Below are 11,376 nucleotides of genomic sequence, written 5' to 3' on the forward strand. Positions count from 1 at the left end.
AAAAAAACAGGTGATACAAAATATAAACAAAGCATCGCATAAAGGACTAAAACATTTCACGTAGCCACATTTAAACATTTAAAATGACAAAATCTAAACAAATAAAGACCTGGGAATAGATGGAAATGATAAAACAACCATTGGCCTTCATGGGTGAGATGAGAGAAACTGGAAGATGTTCAGTTGGCATTTGGAAAAACCAACAGTTTCTGCAAATCTCAGGTTATCAGGCAATTATGGGGTACTGTTTTTAAAGCTACACAGTCAACAATTATTTAGACTTTAATAATGGGTTCATCTCTCCAAGACATATTTTCACCATCTTATTTCATTCATGAATAAATGTCAATGAGGACAGATTAACAACAACACATCCAGTTTGACGTAAAGCACAAGATGAAGGTGAGTCAGCTGAAAGAAGCACTTCCTGGTAAAACCTGTAAGGAATGGCTGAGATCACACATGCCAAACTCAAGGCCCTGGGGCCAAATCTGGCCCACTGTAGCTTTTAATGTGGCCCTCTAGACTCCAACTTATCAAAAAGTCCCTGCAGTTTTCCACAAATCTGAAAAATTCACAACATTCACACCAAATCAACAGATTCCAGCTTTTTTTCCAGATCTTTACTACAAATGTGTCTCAAAGTTGGCCAAAAACATTGGGTTTAAATGACTGCTGCTGTAAGCCTAACTTGATAGTCTGTGATTGATACAATGATTAATAAAAAAAAAATACATTTAACATCATACATACAGACATTAGCACAAATATTGTCAAAAATAGTATCACAAAGTCTGTGATTTTGATTGCAAAAAATCCAAAAAATATTCAAGAAGTCCTGGATGGACTGACCAATGTGAGAAAATATTACCACAGTACAATCATGACTAAACTCACTGCTGCAATCATGTTGGTAGTCATTGCTCTTGTTGGCTCAAATTGTTGACTGTTTATTTTCTTTGAACTGGAACGCCAACACAAACAGCTGTTAGGAGTCATATGATAAATTGTTAGTGACTGAACTGACAGCCTACGTGACAGATATGTTGCTACATCAATCAGGAGCCATTTTTACCTTCGCTATTGCTTTATTTTATTTTTTCATTGTGAAATATAGCAAATCTATAGAAACTTCAATAAAGATTTAACTTGAAGTAGGATTATGTAGACAAAAAACTAAAAGCAATTCAACCTAAAGTAGATAACCTTGCATCATTCTGTCATCATTTAATCAAACACAAAGCCTGGCAGCCAGCCAGACTCTGCTGAATAAACTATTTTATTAACTCCTCAACAGATACAACTACCTTAACAGAAGCATCCATTTATAATGAGTTTTAACACACACATTTTAACGCAATGCCAAGTTGGTAAGACCTCAGCAATGACCCTAGAACAGATGGGAAGAGCTTTAAGGTAATTTGCAAACTATTAAAAGTCCATCACTCAACAGCGAGGAAGATCATTCACGAGCTGGAAAGATGCCAATCTTTTCAGACTTGATTGTACAGAGGAACTCCTCCTGAGGTTAGGGCATGTGGTGCCGGGAAAGATGGCAAAAAATACCCAGGAGCTCCGTCAGAAACAACACAGGCCTCGGGCGTTTAGATAAATGACAGGAAAATCAGACACACCAAACAAGTGCGACTTGTTTGGAAGGGTTGTCAAGAGAAAGATTTCTTTTTCAAAAGAATGCAGCAGCAAGGCTTTGGTTTACAAAACTGAATCTAGGCTACATTTAGCCTTAACTGTCCCAATCCCGACCTTTTGTGACATCAATTTTTTTTCTTTACATGATCGTTCACATTTCCAAATTGTTCAACTTTCTGGAATCCATGCCACACATAACCTTGAATATAAATCAAAGTTTTCATGCCGAATATCTCAGACAAGTTATGAAAGTTGTGACTAAGATCAAAAGAGAGAAAACTGACAGCCCAGTATTTTTTTATGCTGTTAAAAGTAGAGCCTCAATACCCGTTAAAGGTAGAGATAGCAGAGAGAATTAGTAGGACTGGTAAAAGCAGGCGAATTGGTGGAAACCAAAATGTCATTGCAATACTCCAATTGTTCTGGTTTTGAAAACAGACAAGTCCAAATATCACCTCGTTGATGTCTTATGGTTTCAGTTTTTCTTAGTTGCTTTTCTGCATTTCTCAGAACACAATTTAAATTTCAAAATTACTTGTTCAATCTTCAAATCATTGTGCCACTTGTGCAAATTGGCCTAACTGGTGCAAGGTACATGTGCGACATGTCTCCCTCACTTTCCGTATCTGTGCTCTCTGTCAACTGTTTGATTTAGTAACGTGATTTTCCAAGCCGTCTTTTAACGCACCACGAGGGTCACACTTGTTACACTTGGATGTAGTCATCCAAGCAAGACAAGCTGCAGAGCGAAGTTTCAACGTAGGTATCATGTTCAGCAGTTAGCCAGAGTCAAAAGACAAAAAGCTTTGCCGTTTTCCTCCAAACAAACTGAGTAAGTTGAGCAGCTAATATTGCTGCATGCATAATGTTATCTAAATGATAACTTAATCCTTGTCTTGTGTTCATGAGAATAAGGTGCAATGATAGTTGATACCCTCTAATATCCTACTGGCGCTCTTGCCCTGGTGCTGCATTGTTTTTTCCTACATTTTAAATCATTTTGTCATGTTGATCAAAATGCATTATTCAACTTTCTGTGTAATATTTCAACATCAAACCAGAACATTTAAGCACAAGTTAGTTGTATGTCTTACAAGCAAAATGCTTGTCAAAATATGTCACTTATATTTGCATTCATATTTTAGATTATTTTTCAAAATTTCTTGGCAAGATTACTTTAAGTGCAAAACATGATCTTCATGGTTAGTTACCATAGCTACAGTCTGTTTCTCTTACTTTGACTGTGCTCTACCGCCATCTGGTGGCTGAAAAGCATATGAACCTTCTTATTGAGTTTTAATATTGGAAAAACAATATAATATTTCCAACAGCAATTAAAGATTTTAGCGAGAAATATTGTGTAATCACAAATATTTACCGATCACTAATGAAGCAAAAATACAGCAAGCTTTATGAACTAATGGGCAAAATTCAATAAGAAGCAAAAAATAAATAAAAAATCAACATGAAAACAAAACTCATTTATAACTGTCTATGGTAGCTGGTGCTACTGATTGTGTCTGAAATGTTAGCAGACTCATTAAGAAAAATCTTTTAGAAAAAGGCTAAAGAAACAGAACTTGTTTGTTTCTGTGAAGGTAGAAGAACCCAGTCCATCATGACCAACCACCCTGCCCTCTTCAGGAACCCAAGCTTACACAGTACTGCTCTTTCTCTAATACACTTACTTAGCTCTGCAGCCAACAGGAAACATTTCCAGAAATCATTGAGGCCATTTTCAATCTCATCAGATGCTAGCTCTTCTCAAAGCTGTATCTAGAATCCCCAGCCTTTGCAGTTTCATTCCTAAAATTGTACCTGAGGCATGTGTGGCCTCAGGTAACAACTTTTTCTGTTTTGAAATATCATGCGTTGATCCGTTGGGTCATCCGTTGGGATTGTCCCAACCACCAGATGATGGCTACATATCTGAATACATTGAAAATCTAACCCTAGATGCAAAAGGCTAGTATTAGGATTAGGATCTACAGGGGCATTAAACTTGAATCAGTTCCCTGAACAGATTGGATTTAATTGATCAAGATGATATGTCTTCATAGGAAATTAATCTTTATTTTGCATAGTTCCTCAAGATATGTGGTGTGACTTAGTATTAAATGAACTGAATTGGTTTGAATGACCAGGGTGTACCATGCATAGCCCCATGCTTTTTCCAGCATGTCATTTTCTCAATTTCTGCCTTTTCTACAAGCTAATGCAGAGATTTCCATGAAGATGTTGCAAAAAACTATTTTTATATGGTGGGATTCAGTTTGGTTGCTGGAGGCTAGAAAAAATGTTTGTTTCACCAGTTTGTAAGCGCCTGTCTGGAAACCATTGCATTGCTATGATGTTAGATGACACAAAAAGACAACGTGTACAACTGGGATCAGCACCATTTATGTTGTTGGGGGCCAGCTTCTTGACTGAACCCATAGTGACTCCTTCAACATTACCACAGAAGACACAAATGATCCAGAACACTGCAGGCAGAAGAACATCCGTCTCACTGGTTTCGCATCATTTGGGAGAACTCAGGCCAGCTGGCATAGTGATCACCCCTCCAAAGTGATGACTATTTACTAAAACCATTTTTATAACTGATAATATTCCATAAAATCAAACTAAGATTCTTAACCTTTGATAATGAGTCAGAACATGCCATACACCAAACATACAGTTTATTAAGCCTTTTATTAAAAACAAAAAGCATAAAAGGCTGATGATCACATTAATGTGAATTTCTTTATTCTCTTTTGTAGCTCAGTACATATATATAATACCATATATCAATGTTTAAACCCTTAAACAGAATTTAGACAATGAGAAAATCATTCTTAAATTCATTCAGTTCGACACAGAGATCATTGCTTCAGACGTTAATTAACTTTTTTCATATATGTAACCTTAACTAAATCCAACCATACAATATTTTACTCTCTCAGATGTTACCAACAATTAATGATGATAAAATCCACTGACAAAACAAAAAACTGATTATATTAATCCCACAAATGGCCTAAAGCACAGTGGTGCACCAGATGTTAGAAAAGCAAAATTACTTTTTTCTTGACTAATTTCAAGTACAAACCAAAACCCAGAAAACACCTCCTATCAACATAGATCATAATCAACAAAGTTTTACTTGATCATAGAGTGTGATTATTCTTTATCAATTGACCAGAATTCTGGTCATCAGCAAACTGACAAACAGGGTAACAACTGATGTCAGATGACCCACAGCACTGTTTCTTTGGATTAGTCCACCTGTGTAAAAAAGAGATGTGGATAGATTTTGTTAAGCAGTTAAATATAATTACAAAACAATGAAGATATGATAGAACTTTACCAGTGTTCGGTTGAGTCCCAAGTACCAGTGGTCCAATTGACAGAGCTCCAGAGTCATGGTAAGATACATCCCTCCGGATTAGAATGTGGTGATCCGAGTAGCAGTGCTGCAAAAAAAAAAAGAAAATAAAGGCAAGTCAGCAACATTTTACGCTTCTGAAGATGTTCAACTTGATCATACATGATATAGTCACAAAAAGCACACAAAACTCACAGCTCTGCAGTTGTTGCTTCTCAAAAGGCATAAGTGGACATTGCAATGCAAGAAAATCTGTGTGTGGTTGGTGAATGTGAACATCCTGAAGGAGAAACGAGACACAGTGGAGACGCCGTTCTGAATCACCTCTACGGTTCCATCATCTGGATTAGGACACCTGCGAAGCAGAAGCAGACGCATCAGTTAGACTGCCAGCAAAAAGACACTGAATTAAATTAAAAAGAACAACAAGATGGTCTCATTTACTGTGCAGTAATGAGATCCCAGCGGACTGGGTAGTTTGCTTGGTTGACTGGCGTGGCCCAGCAAGAGTCCAGAACTGTGGCAAATTGACGCTGATCCACCCCTTCTGTTCGCACCTCCAAGTAAAACATCTCATCAACATCCATTTCTATGTGTCCATTAGCGCTGAAGGGGGAGAGGAAGCCTTCATCCTCATAGGGGATCATCCTCATACGATATGATCCAGTGCCAACAGGAAGCTTCTTCCTCAGAATACTGTAGAATAAGCATTTATTATGACCACCCTTTAATGTATCTGATAAGCTGGCTAAGCTACTCTAATTTGGTTACAGGATTACATTACAAATAATAACCAATTAAAACATATTAGTGTAATTGGACACAATGCTCAAAGGAAGCAAACAGAGAAAATTGTGTCAAGACCTCTCCACAGGGTTGATGTCCACAACCATTGACAGAGCTTGAGCCAGAGGGTAAACACAGGAGAAATGCAGATGAAGATTCCTCTGATGGTTGGTCACATTCCCGTGAATACTGTTCTCATACATGAAGTGAGTTCCATTTCTCTAACAGTGAAATGACAAAATGGAATCAATCAACTGAAGAAACACAACTGAAGCTTTAAAGAAGATGTTCTAATTCATTAACTTTACCATAAGGGTTGTACCACACAAATGATTGTCATTGTCAAAATGGAAGACAAGTCGTCCGTCCTGAAGAGTCCCGTTGCAAGAGCTGTCTCGGAGATGGAGAGCACTGGAGTGGAAGCCCGCTTCAAACAACTCGCAGCGAGATACTGACATGGTTCCAGAACTGCTGGAGCATTCGATGTTTGCATCTGCCACCCAAAGACAGAAACATTTAAGCTTTATTTACTCAGTTGAAAAATAAACCTGTCTATAATCTCCATTTCAGTGGGGACCTGATAAGATAGCAGCACCATTTAGAAGAATCGTCATTTACATTCAATCAGTGAAACATGAATATGAACATCAAAAGCAATGGCTGTTAAAATTCTTCGAGGTTGTTCAGTAGTGTTTTTAGTTCAAGAAGTGTCACTTCTGTTAATTTAAATTCTTCCTGGAAGAGTCCAAGCATAGGGGGCAGCATGTTTAAATGCTGTCTTTGCAAGATCTGTTCTAACTCTAGACACAAACATATGGAAAAAAAGCTACCCCCGAAGTTCAAACCGGGTGTGAGATTTACCATAAATGCAGTCAGGTAAGAGGGAAGTAGTCCCAGTAATTTATAAACAAAAAGGAACACATTTGGCTGTCTACAAATACAGAGAAAAAGGTGACAAGCAACTATATACAAATAACAGCAATGCTGCACTGAGTGCAGTTTCTTGAGATATTCCATCCATCCATCTTCTTCCGCTTATCCGAGGGTCAGGTCGGATAAGCGGTCGGATAAGTGAGTTCCATTTCTCTTAACTTGTTCCAGCTCCTCCGGGGGATTCCCAAGGCATTCCCAGGCCAGCTGAGAAACATAGTCCCTCCAGCGTGTCCTGGCCTCCTCCCGGTGGAACATTCTCAGAAGACCTCACAAGTGAGGCATCCAGGAGGCATCCTAACTAGAGGCCTAAGCCTCCTCAACTGGCTCCTCTCGACATGAAGGAGCAGCGGCTCTACTCTGAGACACTCCCAGATGACTGAGCTTCTCACCCTATCTCTAAGGAGAGCCCAGACACCCTTTGTAGAAAAGTCATCTCGGCCGCTTGTATCCATGAGCTTGTTCTTTCAGTCATGACCATAGATGAGGGTAGGAATGTAGATCGACTGGTAAATTGAGAGCTTCGCTTTTTGACTCAGCTCTCTCTTCACCACGACAGACTGGTACAGCGCCTGCTTCACTGCAGACGCTGTGCCAATCCACCCGTCGATCTATCACACCCTTCTTCCCTCATTTGTGACCAAGATCCCGGGATACTTAAGCTCCTCCACTTTGGGCAGGACATACCCCCTGACCTGGAGAAGGCACTCTACCCTTTTCCAGCTCAGGACCATGGCCTCGGATTTGGAGGCACTGATCCTCACCCCAGCTGCTTCACACTCGGCTGCAAACCGCTCCAGCGAACACTGTAGATCACGACCGGATGAAGACAATAGGACCACATCATCCACAAAAAGCAGAGATGCAATCCTAAGGCCACCAAAACGGATCCCTTCAACACCTTGACTGCGCCTAGAAATTCTGTACACGAAAGCAATGAACAGAATCGGTGACAAAGGGCAGCCTAAGCAGAGTCCAAATCTCACCGGAAACTAGCCCGACTTGCTTCTGGCAATGTGAACCAGACTCTGACACCGGTCATACAGGGACCTAACAGCCCGTATCAAAGGGCCTGGTACCCCACAGGGCTCTCTGAGGGACATGGTTGGACGCCTTCTCCAAGTCCACAAAGCACATGTAGACTGGTTGGGCGAACTCCTACACACACTCCAGGGCACTGCTGAGGGTGTAGAGCTGGTCCAGTGTTCCATGACCAGGACAAAAACCATATTGCCCTTCCCGAATCCAAGGTTAGACTATCCGATGGATCCTTCTCTCCCAGATCCCTGAATAGACCTTGCCAAGGAAACTTAAGAATGTGACCCCTCTGTAATTAAAGTATACCCTCTGGTCCCCCACCCAGGTCTGCCAATCCAGGGGGACTTCCCCCAATGTCCATGCAATATTGCAGTCGTGTTAACCATCACAACCCTACAACATCCAGAGCCTTAAGGAACTACAGATGAATCTCATCCACCCCCAGGGCCTTGCCAATGAGGAGCCCTTTAACCACCTCGGCAACCGCAACCCCAGAGATTGGAGAGCCTGACCCAGAGTTCCCAGGCTCTACTTCCTCGATGGAAGGCATGTTGGTAGGATTGAGGTCTTCGAAGTATTCTGCCCACCAGCCCACAATGTCGCCTTGAAGCCCTGCAGAAGTCTTTCTCCATGGCCTCTCCGAACTCCTCCCCCGCCCGAGTTTTTGCCTCGGCAACCATCAGAGCCACATGCCGCTTGGAATGTCGGTACACATCAGCTGCTTCTGTGATCCCGGAGGCCGAAAAGACTTGAGAAGACTCTTTCTTCAGCCTGAAAGCATCCCTCACCAAAGCTGTCCACCAAAAGGTTCGAGGGTTGCTGCCATGACTGGCCCCAACAACCTTGCGGCCACAGCTCTCTTAAGCCGTCTCGACAATGGAGGCGCAGAACACGGTCCACTCAGACTCAATGGCACCCACTTCCCCTTTGAGATATTGTTCAGGTTAATTCATAAACAATGTGTGACCGTAGTTCATAGTTTTGACGTTTGGAGACCAACTACACCAACTGATGTAAATATTATGCTTGAAATCTAGAAATACCAACTATAAAGTAGTGAACAAACCATGTTTGACGATGCTATGTGATTATTGCTACCTCTTTTAATAATAAAAATGTTTAAAATGTTTTGCCCTTACCATAGCTCTCATCTTTGGATCTATTATAGTGCTCATCACAGAAGCAGCCGTACACCCCATCTTTCTTACCACACCACTCATACTCCACACAATCCAGCTGTTCACAGGGGTCAGTCTCAGCTGAATTGACGATATCACAAATGACAAAGTGAAATTCATCGCATATGATCAATTAACATCTCATTGTTCTGATAATGTAGTGAACCAAACAAACATACCACAATGCAAAGGAGAGCGCCAGTCAGGGATACTTAGACCCAAGACGGTGCAAGTTTTCTCATAAGCAGACACGGCAGAACATAGCATGTCATTGGCTGGTGTGTAGAGGCAGAGATCGTAAACACAGGAAGTGAAAAAGGGTTGTGGGTCAGAATGCAGGTGACAAGAACTGAATGGGCCGCTGGTGTTGGTGATGACTCTGCAGAGTTCTGTGTATTCTTCTATGAAGCGACAGTCACTTAGTCTGTCACCACTTCTTTCATCATTGGATCCGCATCTAGAAAAGTCGTTAGACATTTAAAAAATTTTAGACAGTCAATTTCTGAAAAAATGTTTGCAATGGTTGAGATTTTTAGGTTAACTATGGAAAATGAAGTCTGAGCTCACCCTGGTTCGCTTGTCTCTGATTTCCAGCTGTGGCCAAACTGGTTGTCGTTTTCCGCCAAAGTACCGTTGGGTAAAACTTTGTCGTCAGTGGGATCACCATTGAAGTTCCCACACATTCCACTGACTCTGTTCTGGTAGTTGCGGCCCATGCTGACCAGTAAAGTACTAGAGCCATCAAACTGGACTACAACATCGACAGCATCAAACACTATGTAACTTCCCTGCCTCGTCACCTGACCAAACGTTCCTGCCGTGGTGGGAAGAGAAACCTCTGTCCCATTTACCTGTTATGATGAGAGTTCAGAGAATAAGGCCAAAGATTTTAGCACAACAAAACTTGTTTTTCATCCAGCATTTAAAATAAAGCTTACCTTCACTCTCTTGTAAGGTCCGAGCCTGACATGAACACTCTCTGGAGGATTTGAGACGTATATATCAACTGATGACACGAAAGACACAAGGTTGTTTCCTCTGTGTTTGTTGGTGGCCACGACTTTGTACTGAGTTTCATTGTGTCTCAAACTCTCAGTGATGATGTAAGAGCATGATCCCTGAAAATGAGCCAAGGCTCCATCAAAGGTGACGTAATGTGGGTCACCCCATACTGTACAGGTAGACATGGCGTCATAACAGCCCAGATGGCCATCTCTGATGGTGCACTCTTGTGCAGGAGTGCATGATGAGGGACTGCAGATCAGGACATTGGGCGCTTGACATTCACACCGTTGGGAACAACCGTTTGTCCAAAAGGACTCACCAGCCTGCAAGATAAGAAAAAAGTGGAAGTATTAAGTTATGTGACAATATTAAGAAGAACTGAATCTTGAGGTAATAAGGAATGGACTACTGCCATGCTTCTTCTCCAGTTCAAATCATATTTGTAAAACTACAACATGCAGAACCTGATTCATCATCCACCCTAGCCAAGTTTCCACTCCTTCCTGTCAGTTAAGGCTTTTGTTAATTACTGAAGGCATTTCCAATCTGGGTACCAAACAAAAGGGTGAGATGATTTATATAACCTGTCCTACTTGATTTTTGTTTCAAAAGGACATACCACCCAAATAGTTACAGTGCAATTAAAGTAAATGTGCTTGTGCTATTTGCATATTTATAGAAAATTCAAAAGGTAAGTTGAAATAGACTAAATTTCAATGCTTTTCAAGGCCATGTAAAGAACTTTATACTATCACCACATTCATCCAATCATACTCGCCATCGTGTACACTTTCATAAACCAAGTCACAAATCAGTAGAAAGCTAATGATGCATGGGCTAACTGACATGTAATGGATTGAAGCTAGAATCAAACCCACAACCTTCAAACCTTCTGGCAGATTTGAATATATATTCTTACCTTATATTGTCATTTTATTTGTAAAGAGCAACAGTCCATTATGTGTTGGATTGCATTTAGAAACTACATTTACACCTTTGGCTGTTTCTTGACCAACGGCTCCTTCCTCTCTGAGTGGTCTGTAAGTTGTTGTAGGCTCAGGGCTCAATCCATTTCAGATATTGACTCTCACACCAGCTTCATCCAGCTTTCCTCTCAGTCACCAGGATTGTTTTATTCGTTTATTAGTTTGGTGTGGAGTATTTGGTATGTGCACATTTTGAACAAAACTCTCTGAGGCAGAATCATCCTGAACAGTACAATTGTTAGATATGCCTATAACTTTTTTAATTATATATAACTGTTCGAACAGGTGAACGTGACGCTTTTAGACACCTAGAAATTGTATCCAAAGATAAGCCAACACAGAAGCTCATAATATCTTGATATATTGACTGATTGTTTTTGATTTTGCTGTGATGTCATGCAGAAAAGGAATTATGTTTGAGTTTGTTGCCTTCGAA

General features: G+C 40.7%; 1 protein-coding gene across 1 annotated transcript in view; it reads right to left on the reverse strand.

Moving 5' to 3' along the window:
- Positions 1-4,511: 4,511 nt before the first annotated feature.
- The window catches only part of LOC103129548 (alpha-tectorin), a 108,254-nt gene continuing 101,389 nt past the window's right edge, over positions 4,512-11,376 (reverse strand). The window contains exons 28-31 of the mRNA XM_016665184.1: positions 5,462-5,713; positions 5,213-5,372; positions 5,000-5,105; positions 4,512-4,917 (exon numbers count right to left, since the gene is read on the reverse strand). Coding sequence (XP_016520670.1) covers positions 4,823-4,917; positions 5,000-5,105; positions 5,213-5,372; positions 5,462-5,713 — 613 coding nt within the window. The 3' untranslated portion in view covers positions 4,512-4,822. The remainder of the gene's footprint in view (positions 4,918-4,999; positions 5,106-5,212; positions 5,373-5,461; positions 5,714-11,376) is intronic.

This window comes from Poecilia formosa, unplaced genomic scaffold, assembly GCF_000485575.1.
Source record: "Poecilia formosa unplaced genomic scaffold, Poecilia_formosa-5.1.2 Scaffold555, whole genome shotgun sequence".
NCBI classification, from domain to species: domain Eukaryota; kingdom Metazoa; phylum Chordata; class Actinopteri; order Cyprinodontiformes; family Poeciliidae; genus Poecilia; species Poecilia formosa.